This window comes from Enoplosus armatus, chromosome 11 (assembly GCF_043641665.1).
Source record: "Enoplosus armatus isolate fEnoArm2 chromosome 11, fEnoArm2.hap1, whole genome shotgun sequence".
NCBI classification, from domain to species: domain Eukaryota; kingdom Metazoa; phylum Chordata; class Actinopteri; order Centrarchiformes; family Enoplosidae; genus Enoplosus; species Enoplosus armatus.
In genome coordinates, this window is record NC_092190.1 from 20,927,192 (window position 1) to 20,944,089 (window position 16,898).

A 16,898-nucleotide genomic window follows, 5' to 3' on the forward strand; every position below is an offset into this window, starting at 1 on the left:
TCTGATTGGACAGTTAGAGTCTTGAGAGTGGATTCCTCTGATTCAACAGTTGCAGTTTGTAGAAAGTTACAAAACTCATCTGTCTGGTCAGCTGTATGCAGGGAACTATCAAGCTCTTCAGACGATGCTTCTGCATGCTGTATATAGTAAATGAATTCCTCACCTTGTGATTCTGTGGGCTGTTTAGTGTGATGATGTGTGTCAGATTGCATTATTGTTGGCTTGACAGAGTTACAGTAAATCGGAGATTGGACATGTATTGTTTGTTGATTGTTGGAGAGCTCCTTTGGCTGTTTAGACGTAATCCAGTCAGTCGTATATTCGTATGTTGACTGAGAAGTTGGCATATGCCTGGAATGTTCTTCATATGTCTGTGTATCTCCTCTCTTGCCACTGAAGATGCCAGAATTGTATTTTGAGGACATGCAGTCAACTTCAACAGGATAAGCCTCTTCAGTGGACTTCTTCTCTTGGTCAGAAGAGAGCCTTGGCGATGTAGCTATAAGCATTGTGATGTACACAGAGAAAGGTTTTCAGTGGTTGATGGTCTCAATACTTCTTCTCATAACAGAATTTTACATCAGTGTGGGTTAGCATGGAGTTATGGGATAATCATTGCAAAGACAAACAAGAAGGTCGACCAGGTTTGGTCTGAGATTGAGCTCCTATATTTCCCCCTTCAAGTGCCTCCTAATACTGTTATACCATCAATCTGTACACTAGCACTTTAAAAACCTAAAAAGTACATGAATTTTCTTCTCTTTGATAAGAGTTCATTGTCATTGCAACGGTGAGAGGTTCAGGGCAGCAATGTGAATGAGAGGATCTGGTGATGAATAAGATTTAAGATGAACTTAAAGAGTTGTAAGCTGCTTATTACAAGCAAAGATGGCTGTTAAAATGAAGAATTAATTGACAAACACAACATATATGTTAGCATGAAGATCAGCTACTCAGCTACTAAACACCCACATGTTTGATTATGAGCCAAACACTGCCGGAAATGACATGAGACCAGGATTCAATATGACAAAAAAAAATGATGATGCCTCAGATGATTGACAGTAAAATACACCACTGTTGTTAGTGGCATGTATGTGCTGGGTTAACATGGATGACTGATGTTGAAATATATCAAATCACCTTTGACATCCACAGTGTATTGGGCAGATGCATCAGCTATCTCACCAATCTCGTCACCATAGTGACACTGCTCTGCTGTTTGGACAAAGCCAAAGAGAAAACAATGAGCTGGGTGATAGCTTCATGTATGTAACTGAATACTCGATTCTCAATTGTGCATATACAATGTGGAACACCACCTTTCATGTCCACATTTAACTGTGCATCACCAGATGTTTCACAGCCAAACCTCCCATCACCAGACAATTCACGTGACTGGAGGGGCAAGGCTTGGCTGCTGTTCTGTGATTCACAGTCATCCTCCCTTTTTGGGTAGATCTGGGTTCCATCTTTGTACCAACAGGCTTTGGCAATGGGATCTGAAATCTCAAACTGTTGAACAATTGGACAGTGCGCTTCAGCAGACTCGGTCTTCTCAACATCAGGATCAAGCAGATATGTCGGAGGTGGCACTACAGACAATCATTGGGGGATAATTTCAGTGTACGTTACTCTAGATTTTAGAAAAACTGACTTAAGAGATATTGTCAAAAGTGTCACAGATATTAGCTCTGCATTGTAACAACAAATAAGAAGACAGACTTAAAGCTAGAGTTAGTCATAACTAAAATAGAAAACATATGTACAAAAAAAAATCACCTTGATTTTTTACTATTAATTGGGCAACATCATCTGCTGTTGCACAATAGTATGCTCCAGAGTTTGAAGGATGAGTTGGCTCAATAACAAGGGTCTTCTTGATGCTTCCCATTTCAAAATCAGGCTCTCTATTAGAATCATGTTCTTTATCCCTCTGCCATGACACCTGGAAAGCAGGGTCTGAGGTTTCACATGTTGCTTCAGATGGGCAGGTTGCTTCATGTGACTGCGTCTCCACAACCTCTGGTGAGGGCGACAACGGCAACGTTGGAGCTAAAGATGATGATTCAAATTACAATTGCGGATTTAACAGTGCATGTTTACACTCTGATTCAGAAAGGGGTTATAGGTTCAGTTCTCCCAAGCGGGGAACTCATCTGTTATATGACCAAATTCAAGGACAAACACTCACATTTTTAAGGATTACATAGATATTTTCATTTTGTCAGTAGAGATTAATTTTACCATGACTTAAGAAACAGTTACAACTTCACACAAAACACCACTTGAACACAGACAGACAGATATACATATTGTTGTTAGTTGCATCTAGTCTCCAGAAAGCTCTAGGATTCTAGATTCAACAAATTTAAATAAAAATCACCTTTGATATCCACAGTGAAATGGATAGTGTCATCAGAGGTTTCACAGCTGTATAGCCCTGTGTGCAAGAGCTCTGCAGATGGGATAATGAGTCTCCTCAACGTGCCATTACTCTGTATATCCCAACCATTCTGCGGGAAGAGCTTTACACCATCTTTATACCAGCAGACAGGCACAGTGGAGTCTGCAACCTCACATTCCAGCTCCAAAAGTTTGCCCGCTTGAAGTGACTTGGTTCTCTCAACGTCAAAGATAGTAGAGTACATCACTGGTATAGCTAGCATTGGGAATTAGGGACAGCTAAATAAAATCAAGACTGTGGAAATGGACACCTTGCAAAAATTTGACCGCTGAGCAGAAAATGAAAAGGGCTTTGGAGACTTTCAATTCAGGGCACAGCAATTACAACACAAATGATTATAAGTAATGGTTACCTAGTGCGTTAACAGTTCTTCAAAGTTATGTACATGAAGCAGTCCTTAAAACCACATAGAGTAGAAGCAGGGATTATTAGTGGCATTTAGGAAGAGGAGGTGGGGTTACAATATTAACGCACAAGATAAAAAGTGTAAAGTCACCTTTGATCTCCACTTGAAACTCCATGGTATCATCCTGTGTTGTGCATCTGTACACACCAGAGTGGGACAGCTCTGCAGACTGAACAACTAAAGTCCTTGTGTTGCCCTCTGAGTGGATTTCTAATCCAGAGTTTGAAATGAGATGCATTTCATCCTTGTACCAGCAAACGTGGGCCTCGGGATCCGACACCAAACACTGCAGTACCATAGGGTAGCCTGCTTCGATCGACTTGGTCCTCATTTCTTCAGGAATTGCGGAGAACTTCACAGGTGGAGCTACAGATATGTTTAGATCTCATATCAACCTTAAATCAACCTCATGCCAGCCTTTAAGATTATTTATCATACTCTATTTACTGACAACTTAATTGCTAACATGCTGTAATGCAGTCAAAGAATATGTAACAGCTTAGCTGCACTTTTAATGAGTGCTAAGAAGAGAGGCAACAGACAACAGACAAAAGTGTCATCAGAGTTAGTTGCTTTGCTGAGGAGGAGCTTGTTAATGTTTCACATCGTTTAAGGTAAAACAAATCACCTTTGATGTCCACACTGAATGTGATGTTGTCACCCTTTGTCTTGCAGCAGTATAACCCAGAGTGGAAACATTCTGCTGAATGGACGATCAGTTTTCTCGCCAAGCCGTCAGTTAGAATATCTACTCCAGTTTGAGGATGTAGCTTTGACCCATCTTTGTACCAGTGCACCTGGGCAGAGGGATCTGAGAGCTCACATCGTAAAACAATGGGGTAGCCTGTTTGGATGGTTTTGTTCCTCTCAGCATCTGGAATTGCTGAAAACCTCACAGGTGGGGCTATGGATATTTAGATATTTTAATGGATTGATAACTTGGAAATGTTATATGTTTTGATGAGTCAGACTTTAAGAGAAGACTAAATGCATTTTTAAAGAAAATGCAAAAATAAAAGATAAGAGGGTTCAAAGTGACAATAAAGATGGTTAGTCCGAAAGACACAAGTATTGTAAGAAACTCACTCCACTCACCCTCTACTTCCACATTGAACCTGATGACGTCATCAATGGCATCACAGCAATACACTCCCGAATGTGAGAACTCTGCTGATTGGATGACAATTCTTCTCATGGTGCCCTCTGATTGGATATGAAGACCCTCCATTGTTTGTAATTCCACCCCATTCTTGTACCAGTGCACTGGAGCAGCAGGGTCTGACAGCTCACAGTAGAGCACAATGGGGTTCCCAATTTCTACAAATTTATTTCGATCCATTTCTGATAGCGGTGAAAACTTGACAAGAGGAGCTGCAAATTTTAGAAAAACAATGAGAACGTCTTCCATCAATGGTTTAGAATAATGAACTGAGGGATACAGTGCGTTAGTGTTATCTTGCATTGGTAATGCCAAACAATTTTTGGACATGTGTCTTACCACATTCCAGTTAAAACAAAACAAACAAACAAACAAAAACACAGTAAATCCGACCAAGACACCTACGTGAGCAAAGTATGACAGTGACCCATACGTACCTTGAATGTACATTGCTGCAGAATCCCGGATGCCATAGGCAATAAATGTAATCTCAGCTCCATTGTCTGTGTCACGTACTCCACGAATGCGAAGAGATTGGTGTGTTCGTGACCGACGCATGGAATAACGTTCATCCTCCTGAAGCTGAGTACCATTTAAGAACCATGTACCAATAACTGAAGCAGAGAGCTCAATAGAGAAGAGGGCATCTTGCCCCTCTGGCACCAAGGCATCCTGTAAGGGTGCTTGTATTCTGGCCACTGGAACTGGAAAATAAAATCAGTTTATACATGATTTAGCAAGCAATATCCTCAGCAATGTTGTGATTCCATTAATCAAGAAAAACAATCACAGCATAATTGATTTAGCACATTTGTTTTAGTATAATTGAAGTTACCCAAGTGAACAGCTCTAGGGAACTCAACGTTGTTGCTCTTTCCATATTTGTTTACACTGCAAATGCGAAATCGATAATCGGCTTCACATGGTACGCTGTCACCAAGGATCTCCACAGACGTTGCAGAGTCAGTGGTCAGGCACTGTAGCCACTCCTGTGAGCCAGTGCCCACTTCCTGTCGCTCAAGCACATATCCAGATGGAGGGTTCTTTCGTGAGTCCTGAGCAGGAACCCATGAGAGAAGAGCTGCATTAGCACGCTCTGTGTTGATCTGCACAACCACTGGAGAACTGGGAGGACAATGTCTGGCCGCTGAAACAGGAGAAGCCCATCACGCATCAATATCCCTTTGGATTGGAATAACTGATACTTGCAGTTTTTGTGCAAATATTGCATTTGGAATGCTATAATTTACAGATACCTTACCTTTCACTCTTAGCTGAGAGGAAGTCTTGGATCTGCCTACAAGGAAAATCACAAGGCCAGAGTCTTGGGGCATTGTATTAACGAAAACCAGGATGTGAGTTCGGCCAAAGGATTTAAGGATGGTCTGATGTGTTTCACGCAGCTCTACGCCATCTTTGTACCAATGTATGTCCATTTCCTCTTTTTCCACTTCAACACAGAAGGCAGCATTTTCTCCTTCCAATACATCCACTTTTCTTGGAAGCTTCCGCAAAATTGTACCTGCAAGGAAACACTTTGACTGACTCCTTTGCACATTAACAGGACAAGGATTTTGACTATTCAATGGACAAGTTCTACAAATGAAACAATAACAACACATGTAATTTATAACTGCCTGTCAGAACGACACAGTGTGTTTTCTGATCTTCCAAAATCGTTACAAATCAGCATTGTAAAAATTAAACTGTTTTCTAGTTCTGTTGATACTGCAATAGTAAAGGTTTGATTAGGCTTAGGCAATAAAACGACTACAGTAGGCGGAGGGAAAGATCATTTTGGTTGAAATAACTACTTTGTTAGGGTTTTTTAGGGTACCTTCATCGTCGTTTTTAAAGTAAACAGTTGTTCCCATGTCAAAGTCTAACCTTTTGTTGACCCGTCCAACCACTCCCACCTCCTCCCTTTATCAATTCCTCTCCACCCAAAACTATAGGAAAGATACCACATTGTCTATATGTGAAACCATGCTGTTGCTTTATCGTGTGAATCAGTTTGCACATGCTTTTGCTTTTTTTTTTATCATGCTTTTCAAAGAAAGCTATTCCATCCTGATTTACCTTTTACAGCTACCTCTGCAATGCTTCTCCCCCCATCGGGCATCTCACAGAGGTAAATCCCATCATCGTCAACTCCGATGTCACGGATAGTTAGTCGCCGTTTTGTTCCCCACTCCTCCATTCCATATTTGGCCCCTGGCTGCAGTCGTCTATCCTCCAGATACCATGTGATGGGAACAGAGTCCTCTGGAACTTCACACTCAAGAACAGCCAAATCTCGTTCCCATACTTCTAGATCAATGAGAGGCTGCTTGAACCGCACAGGCGGCTCTGGAACCAAGGAAGAGGAAGAATACCAGTTTGATTAAGCCAAAATGACATCTCCTAATGTTGTTAAAAATCTAGCTTAAGATATTAACTTCTATCTATCAAATGGTAGTACTGTTACTTGGTCAACATAAATTCTTCACGCAAGCCGACCCTGAGAAAACTCACACAGCACATCATCTATGTCCTTGTAGTAAACACTGTAAATTGAAATATATTTGGCAGTAAATTCCAGTGAAGCAAACAAGATGAGCAAAATCATGAGACAAGTGGCTCATTTAGTAGAGGAATGGAAAGGTCATTAACACATCGGGGTGTTAGATAGGAAATAAACTGTTTGTAACTGACACCATCAGACAGTACCAGACAGTTGTAAACAAAAGAATGTGGACTGTATTTAGTAGTCTGTGTGCAAAGCTCTTCATTTCCTTATCTCACTAATGTTTTAACAAGTCCAATTAAACACACAGACAACCGATGAAATACGTTCACCATTTAAATCACCTTTAACCCACTAGCCTCCACTGACCATTAATCCTACCTCAATGTTAATTTCTTTCTCTCTGACTGACACAGTGCAGTACTTTCTGTTGGTGCCATGAGTTTGGACCTCTCTGGGCCATGTGAGGAATATGATCCCGTTCCAAAAGACTTTGATCACATGGACACCCCCCCAGACCTCTCACAAGCTAAGTGACTTTGCAGACATCATACTGCTGTTGGAATTCACCTCAAGCTGATGAACTTTGCCTGTTTAGATATATCTCGGGTCGAATTTCATACAATTAATACATTTTCTTAATCCTCCAGTCGACCCGGGACGCAGCTGGTGTCAAATAATTTGATTACTGATTATATTTGCTGCTTGTTTTGTTTTTTTTGTTGCTATATTTGGCCTTCTGATCTGCCCTTTAATGAATTCAACTGACTGATGATACAAAGCCATATACTTGAAAGTTCCTTAAGTAGGCATTTGTGAGCAGCAACCTGTAACCATAAATAGGTATTAGTGTGTTTTTGTACAGTTTGTGCTGTTCTTGCTTTGTAAAAGCATTGGTCACTTCTGTCACTATCTTGAATAATGAGATAATCATTATTGTACCACTCAGGCTTATACTTTTATTGTCAAATTAGGTTTTTGGAAGATAGAAAAATTTGAGACAGAACAATTTGTAATAGTAACAGTAATTTTTACAATTAAGTTTTTACCCTGTGTTGTAGTTGATGAACATTGTGTGGACAATATCTCAATGTTTACACGTTTGTAAGATTTCTGTATAATGACGCATATTATTTCAGCATATCTGAAACAATATCATCGTGCAAAATATAGTAAATGATCATACAACTTTACATTTTAGTTTTGCCCTCCTTGTCTGGCCGTGCCCCAATAAATGATCTCAGAGAACCTCTCGAAAGATATCTCACTGACATCATCTGGCATCAAATGGATAGAAATCCAATCCAAGAACACACCACACTCACTCACTCCTTCACTGACTGTAAAAAGCATCACAGGCTGCAACTGTGTCTGCATTAACTCTTTAACTGTACCTAAATGTCTTCACATTTTACAAAATGAATACTCTGAAGCCACTGAAAATGAGCTTGACTTACCCTTTACGGAGAGATGTACGGCACTGAGGGTTTGACCTGCAGTGTTTGACGCAGCACAAACATAAACTCCATTATCCTTCTGCTTACAGTACAGAACTTTAAGTGTGAAGTATCCTTCTCTGTCCTCATATAACAAATAACGCCTTCCAGACAGTATCAGCCTGCCATCTTTCCTCCAAAGTATTTCTGGTTTGGGTTTCCCAGTCACGAAGCAGCGGAATTTGGCATGTTTACCCTCTGTTACTGCAAACATTTTCACTTTAGTTGACTTGGTCATGGTGTCGTCTTTGAGCCGGTTTGGCACTTGCCTTCCACTCCTCTGTTTTCCCTGGTGGGCTTTCCAGTGACCATTTGTATAGCCATTACGATTTCCCTCTTCCTCATGTCCTGGGCCTGCATCAACGAGCAACACGGCTCCTGCTAACGCTTCCCCAAATTCATTCCTGGCTTTGCATGTATATACACCACCATCCGGTGCACGAGTCTTAAAGATCTTGAGCTGGAACCATCCACCGTCCTGGTAGCCCACACTGAAATGTGTGCTTTCAAATATTTCATTGAGTTTCCTGCCATCCTTTTCCCAGACAACCTCTGGCCGTGGGTTTCCCCAGAGCTTACAAGAGAAGACAGCATCTTCTCCACGGCCGACGCGAGTGGAGAGGGGCTTGATGAGGAATCGTGGCTTATTTTCCTCTCGTAACTCCATCTCTTGTGCCTCACCTTCCACCTTCAGTGTCGCTGCTGCATATGTTTCCCCAATGCTGTTCTTTGCTTTGCATATGTATTGTCCACTGTCCTCTGTGGTGACAGCTGAAATGATGAGATTGTAAACATTTCCATCCTCAAAGACCCTGTATTGTCCTTGTGGGTCGATCTTTTCATTGTTTCGCTCCCAGATAACTGCAGGCCTTGGATCACCACCAATTTGACACTTTAGGACTGCATCAGTTCCGCTTTGTACCACCACAGGTCTTGGATAGGCCAAAAAACGTGGCGCACCACCAAACACATCCATTTCTGCTTCCTTGTCAGCCTCACTTCACCTTAAGCAGTCCAGGAGAGTAATAAGGTGCAGTTATTCGCTGGGGCAAGACAGTCCAACTTTTGCGCTGCAAATTTCTAAAAAGGAAATAGCAGATGGATTACCTTAATATCAAACAGCTTGTGTGTTTGAGACAACAAGTTTTAACATAGCCAGGTCATAGTTATAGATCAGTTATAAAATGATTCTTTTAGCCTTCCTGTAATGAGTGAATTAACCCTCATGTTTTGGAATGGAAAATAAAACGCCTGTCATTCAAACACTCAGCCTCCGCCCCCTTTACATGCATGGGTTTCAGCACAAACGGGTGGTATGATTATTAGGCCTAATTGAATTAGATCTGTCTGCATGAGAGAAAAACACAGGCTAGCAGCGAGAGGGGAAACAGCCCAGTCCTATTGCAAAAGCAGCCACAACACATAGCCAGTACAGCTGGTGCTGTATTTCAATGGGAAAGTGCTTAATATAGTACACCCTAAATAAAGACCTGCGAGGGAGTGTGTGTCAGGTATCACAAAGAAGGCTCTGTAACCCGCGTGCTCACACAAACACAGGCCGAAATCACGGTCTGCCCACTCAAGAGACCTTGCAGTCAAAATATGCTGAGCCTCCATCACACCTTTTGGTGGCAGCTCTCTTGGGGAATTCTTTCTTTAAATGTCACTGTTAAAATTATTTTTCTGTCACATCCATAAATAAACATCAATGGGCAATCCCAGAAATGTTGTTTATACTACAGTTTCTCTCTCCCATTGAAAACTATGCTCCCCTTTTGACCATGTGTGAAATGTTCTCCTTTTCCAAAATCCTTTCCCTGATGAGCTTCTGAGCTTGAAAGAACATATTAAATCAATACACTAAGTTTAATTTGTTGTTGTTCAAATACAGAAAAACCCAACCAATTGTCAAATACTGAAAAGCTGAACAATATTGTTTTGTATTCAATGTATTGTCAATCCTTATGTGAGATGCAAGCCATTTTATTTGATTCTATTTTTGCAGCTAACCCTAAACATTGTAGTAAAAATTAATATGATTTAAATATTGATGTAAAATAGAAGTTTAACATAAGATGTTTAATTGCTTAGCAATTAAATTGTTTACTTAAAATTGAACTGAATGTTGGTGGAAAATGAATTTGTATAACAGTTGAATATATATATGTGTGTGTATGTGTGTGTGTGTGTGTGTGTGTGTGTGTGTGTGTGTGTGTTTACATTCATTTTATAAGTTGCATAAAATATCTTTTTCACATAGCAAGATGTTTTTATTAACACAGTTTGGACATTGAATTGAAAGTGTCTTCAATATTCCCTCCGGAGGTTTAAAGAGAGAAGATTAACCCCTGTGTTTACTCGTCTGATTTAATTGGAATGACCTCTGCCCCTTGTGAAGCTGTGCTGTGTACCCCTCACATGACCTACCTCGCTTCAGTCGCGGGGAACGACCGTCAACATACATTCCGCACTTGCAATCTCTCTTCGAGGTAAGAAGCAATGCCACACGTCTCCTGAAGGCTGAGTAATGTCCCAAGTTGACTTCAGATTCAGACACATGCTCTCCTCAAAGTTCCCAAGTTCTCCTCCAGTACATCAATATAGACTTTTGTCCAGTAGGAGGGATAGAAAACAGAACCGCAGTATCCACACCAGCTTCCCGTTTAACAACTTCTGAGTGGTCCCCCAATCTCTGTGTCGTTCAGGCCTTAGGCACCCCAAGTGTCATTGTTCGTAGAGACCGTTAAATGCTTTTGCAGCTGCTGCTGTCCCCTAAAAATACTGGCTGCCTCGATGACAGCAGTGAAGATAAGTCAGGCACTTCCATTCACTTGCCAGCAGGGGCTAAAGATAGTTCAGGTGGCCAGTGCAGGGCAGACTGCTTAGCTTACTTAAGGGTTTGCAATAAAAACCTAAGGAGAGGAGCAAGCTTCTGGTCTCCAAATATTTTAAAGCTCGCCTTCATCAAATCTCCAACATTTGTTTAATTCTCAAGTTATTCACAAGTGAAACAGTCTGTCATCTTTCACAAAAGACTTTTACACAGTTTGCTCACAGTAAGAAAGCATTTAAACAAACAGATGTAATTACTATGAACCATAAGCAAAAAATAAAACCGTGAGCTGATGTTGTTTTATGGTTCTTTAACACTGTGAACCTCAACAGGTCTATATTTACCAGCATGTACAATTCTGAAGACAGCCAAGCCTCTGATAATTTACTAATTATAAGAGATGTGGCCAAATGTGGTTTTTATGCAAATAGAAATTCTTGATTTAGTCATGTTGAAGATTATCAAAAAAGCAGTACATTGATGTAAAACCATGCAACTGGGCTTTGATCAACAAAATGATATTAAATACATAATAATACTAAAACATTCAAATTAAAAAACAAATATATACATTTTTAATTTTTGTTCCACTTAATTGTGATCTCTTAATGGAGAATACTATTCATTTGGATTGAAATACAAACATTAAAATACTACGTGCAACCTCCACCACCGGTGCTGCAATGCCTGAAAGACATTTTTGTCTTGGAATAATATATGAAATACTCCTTTTTGCCCCTCTATTACTACTGATTACTTCACAGTGAAACATTGCTGAAGTGGTGCTTGCATTAGCTGATTGGTGTTAGCTGCTTAACTCATGCTTTACCTGCATCTTTTTACAACCGATCATATTCATGCAGGTGTACTATTCTAACTTCTCTACCCTGCTGATACACTCACTGTTTGCGTGCCTCAGCTCCCTCCACCACCCCAACCTCCTCCTGATGTGCTGCTGGTATTGGGGAGTACTGCTGCACATGTCAATAAAGTTGTTTAAAACCTTTTGTGACTCCAGAGGGAGCTGCACAAAGTCTGATAAATCACTCGAGGCAGCAATGGTTGGGGTTGAAAACTACAAATTTGAAAATGACAAAAATCTGGGGGAGATTACCAGACCTCTGTAGCCTGGTCCTCATCTCTGCTTGAGGCTAACAGCTACATTATTTGTTACTAGCATAACACACCTGAATCTCTGACTGAACTGTCGCTGGTCGAGGTGCAGGACAACTGTGGACTGACACTCAAATTGCACATTTGTCCGTAGCAGAGTATGGAGAGCATTTCCATTCCATGCAAATACTTTGGGAGTCTTATTGGCTGGGTCCAGTAAAGACCTGCATGTGTTGGCAAGTACGCCATGTGCTCATCCTTACTGGCTGTTTAACTGGCTTTGAAATACCTGTACAAGTACCCTTGCTTCAGTTTGAATAGGTGTGCAGTTAGCATCTGTGCTGTCTGTCAGTTTCACTTGCTAAGCTGTGGTGGAACAAGTATTCAAATAATTTACTTAAGTAAAAATAGCGATACAAGACTATAAAAGTACTCATGAATAAAAGTCCTGAAACCAAAAAAGTATCAAAAATGAAATTATCCAGCAGAATGGCTCCTGTCAGTGTTACAGTATTATATAATGGGATCATTATTATTGATGTATTAATATGCAAATTGTACTTAAATGTTGCAGTTTTCATACTATTTTATATAGGGTTAGGTAGTTTAATCTATAACAATGCATCTTAACTTAATCATACGTTTTATATGTAAACTCTTAGTCTGTAAAGTATCTAGTGTTGTAACTACAGCTGTTAAATACATGTAGTGGAGTAAAAAGAACAATATTTCCCTCTGAAATGCAGTGGAGTAGAAGTATAAAGTGGCAGAACATGGAAATACTCAAGTAAAGTACAAGTAGTGCAGTATGTGAGTAAATGTATAAACTTCAGTATATCCTGTGCAACCCAAGAGCATCATTTAACAAAAATGGCAAACCTTAGTAACACAAAATGTGTGTGATAATAAGATACAAATTACAGTTTGATTCAGTACAAACATCTGTATGTCAGAGCTGCTGTAGAGATACTGCTAACCAATGGGTGATCTTGGAAGGTTAGTGCTGTAGATTTGCTAGATTTGGTCTTTTCCTGGTTGGTGTCACATATTTTAGAACATATTTTATATTTATTTTGCCTTTTTACTAAGCCACAGTCAAGTCAATTCTACCAATGAGTTCATGTACAGTATGCACTTTATATATGTCTGGATCATGTGTACAACTCCAACTCCAGAATTGCATTCATACCAGTATCAGTATTTGTTTTTCTTTTTTGATGGAGCCAATAGGCAGTATTTGATCCTACGCCTTGTGGTAATGAGGGAGTTGGACAGCATGTGGGCCTGGGTTTTTCAGTGTGTGAGGCTGTTGTGTGATTGTGAGACCTGGTCTCACCGTGAGCTGCAGTGTCCGTTCAGCTGTTTAGTGGCTCCACAGCTCCACACACCCTCCTCCCTGATTTCAGCTGTTGGAAGTAATCTGATATAACACAGATCCCTGTAGCTGGTTATGAAGTGCCTATGACAGTTGAGTAACAACTTAAAGGGTTGTTGTGTTATCAGAACTCACATATACTGAACTGAAAACAATATTCCAGTATGTATTGTTTCTGTATGTTGTATCAGATCCAGCATTTGCACTTGTATTTTCTCCACAGAACTTCTCTGACACCCATTTGTGACATTGTTTTCAGTGATAAAGACATGGACAAAAGCTGGGATGAAATGATGATGGAAAACAAAGTTGGGCCAAACTGTCAGCCATCACAAGACCAGTAAATCATTGGACTAGAGGGATGTGAAGCTTTTAAATCTGAACTGTGTTGACAGGATCAGCAGAACAACCACCTGGTTACAAACACTGTTTCATCAACAGTGACTCTGTCAACAAAATACAGCTAGTTTATTTTGGCCATCACAACCATTTATCAGTCTATTGTAGCTAGTGACCTAATATGGAAGGAACAAAAGTGTGTCAAAAGAGTTATACGTTATTGATTACTGAGTATGAACCACACCTGTGTCAGGTGATCTGGTGTATGTATAGTATATATATAGACAACGGAAGAGTTTAGGAATTGCCTTTAATATATATATAAAATGTGACAACAAAAACAACATATCTCGTTACCATATTTACCTTTTAAAGCAGACATTTTAGTCTTGTTTTCATTGAGCAGCTGTTAGTACTTTAAGCACTACGCCTCCAAACAGAGTCGAACCTGTTATTAGCATTAGGGCCACGCTGTTTAGATTATATGATAAAGCATTTTGAACAGATTCAAATAAATGTTCAATTAAAAAACAATCAATGATTTATAAATGAATAAGTTGTCATTTGACTTTTCAAACCCTGGGATCATGTACTGGAGCAAGTCTTACATTGTTGCCTCCGGTACTAACTAAGGACAAAGCAATTAGCCTGACTACAACTGTGACACATTGCTCATGTCAGGTGATAATAATTGAAGTGATGTTTTCATTACAGAGCGGCAGTATGCACTATACATTACTCTCTGTGGAAAGAGTCCCGCCCTGCTCTCTGTAAGGTTACACTGCAACATAGCATTTAACGGACAATTTTGCCTTTCTTTTCCCTGACACTGGAATGTGAGCAAAGCAGACATTCACAGAGCCGCGGACGTGTTCAGACAGTAGCCTGGAGGCCTACAGATAGAGCCACTAATACAGTCTAATACATTGTGCCAGAGGACTGAACCCAATGCCTTTTCCTGTGATAACAAACTCACCTTATATGCTCAAAGAAGTCATGAAGAAAGTACTAGTACCTGGTACACATGAAGGAAGTACCATTAACTATGAATTCTATGAATGTTATAAAACTGTCCAATTATAACTGAAAAAAACAAGACATGCACCAGTATGAGTCTGTACGTCCACCTACAACTGTTGCATGGATACACATCGACAAATGCATAAAGGCTGCTCTCCTGTTTGCAGCATTGCAGACAATAGTGAATCTGAGATTAATATATATTTAGCTGCATCCCCTTTTTTGTTTTGGTTTGGTGTATTTGACGAAAAAAATCAATTAAAAAACAAAACATATAAGACTTTTTCAGGAATGTAACAATAAATAAATAAACAGTTTTTGGAGTTCTTACATGACGTTTGCTGTTGTTGGGTCTTGGGTCAGTCCAACCAGCCCTACGCACAACAAGAGAATTAAAGAAAAGGAAAAACAGTAGTGCACACTGTAGGCTGACAGCAGAACAGGACCACGTCCTTGTAAATTTCCCCACTGTGGGATTAATAAAGTCTAAGTCTAAGTCTAAGTCAAATGTTCCCTTTGCAGACCCTGAAAAGAACACCAACTTCGTCCTCTGGTGGCCGTCGTGTGTAAGTGCAGCTGCCACACTCGGCTCATATCCATGCTTTTCAAGGCAAATGTCAAGTTAAATTCCACCAGTTTTAAGAGGATTTACTTGTTTATTTGTTCATGAATCAGGACTGAGGCTGAAGAAGCCAGTGGAACTAAATTCTTAATTGAATGCACTTTAGTGGCTCAGTGAGTTATAAAACTGTGATGTTGTAGGTTTGATTTTATACTGATGTTGCACGTCAAGCTTAGCCAGTGTGATCATACATCCAAGTACTGCAGACGTTTTTTGTCTATTTTTAAACTCCCTGAAAATACATTTATTTTTTGCATTGCCAAAAAGAGTGTGTCTTCCTCATGGAGGTCTCACCTTTGTGTTACCCCTAAAGCAGGATAAACCAAAGTAAACAAGCCTTCACTGGGACTACATGTGGTCATTGTCTTGTCAGGTCCGTTCTTGTGAGCCCGCTACAGCTCGAGAAGGTAGCGACAGTGTAAACTTGACATGAATGACAGGAGCTTTTCCGGTGGAAAACTTGGGTTTACACAGCTCATGTTGTGCTTTTTCACCTTTTCACATCCACTCCAGCTACTGTCAGCAGGGGGGCACAGAATAAACTGGGCTTTGTCAGCTGAAGTTGTCTCATTTGTCATGGGGGGGGGGGGAGTTGCACCCACAAATAAACAATATACATAGAAGTATTTTTGAAAACATTACACAAAATAATAAATCACACGGTTAATATCATTATTATTATTATTATTATTATTATTATTATTATTATTGCTGTTGTTGTTGTTGTTGTTGTTATTTGGAGGACACGGGTCCCTGATCATACAGACGACTGCATCTTGAAGATGGGTGGAAGTTGTTCCCTTCTAGGACCTGGCGGAAGTCCCTGATGTGAACTCCTGCAGGTCGCTTCTCTCTCTCTCCACACTTCTCCTCTGTCTCCAGCAAGGCGCTGCGTCCCCATCAGCTGTTCTAGCAGCGTGCAGCGGCGGTGCTGGACCCAGGAAGCTGTGAGCCCCCCTTTTACACCCAATCGTCTATGTAGCTGTCCCACTCGGCATCAGCGAAAGAAGAGATGAAGATGAGGTACTTTTTTTTGCGTTTTTACTTCAACTTTCAGCAGCTTCTAGCGGAGCGGTAGAGTTGTGAATGTGATTGCTTGCTACCTCTGCAGGTGTTCCTCATGGCTGGAGCGCCTTCTCTGCTGCGTCCTTGTCCTCGTCAGCCCGGCTGCAGCGCAGTGGCCAGGTAAGAACCGACTGTGAAAACGTCAGTGTATTGGCTCTGGTGGCATTTCTTTAGTCGCCTTTGCAACATTCAGACGTTTTCTAGCCCCAGTTGTGTGTGACAGTTAACTCCTGTGCGGTGTTGGTAGACTTGGGTAGACACATCTCCCAACCCACTCAAGTTGTCTTCACAATAAAAGTTTGAAATTGTAAAATACTGGCTTACATTGACAAATATCCTTTTTTGGGGAGGCTGCCCCCATTCTCAGTGGAGTAATGAGCTATTTGTTGTGTAACCTTTATAAATAAGTGAGGATTCAGATTGTTGAAACTGCATGTGTCCTTCAGTTTACACAATAAATCGCCTACTAGAACTAAACCTGAGAAAGCTGCAGCAGC

At 40.5% G+C, this 16,898-nt stretch overlaps 1 protein-coding gene across 1 annotated transcript in view; it reads right to left on the bottom strand.

The window, feature by feature from the left end:
- obsl1b (obscurin like cytoskeletal adaptor 1b) overlaps window positions 1-9,010 on the bottom strand; it is a 29,030-nt gene extending 20,020 nt beyond the window's left edge. The window contains exons 1-6 of the mRNA XM_070915340.1: window positions 7,996-9,010; window positions 6,112-6,381; window positions 5,294-5,554; window positions 4,868-5,179; window positions 4,470-4,736; window positions 3,969-4,244 (exon numbers count right to left, since the gene is read on the bottom strand). Of these exons, the coding sequence (XP_070771441.1) occupies window positions 3,969-4,244; window positions 4,470-4,736; window positions 4,868-5,179; window positions 5,294-5,554; window positions 6,112-6,381; window positions 7,996-9,010 (2,401 nt within the window). The remainder of the gene's footprint in view (window positions 1-3,968; window positions 4,245-4,469; window positions 4,737-4,867; window positions 5,180-5,293; window positions 5,555-6,111; window positions 6,382-7,995) is intronic.
- Window positions 9,011-16,898: the final 7,888 nt, after the last annotated feature.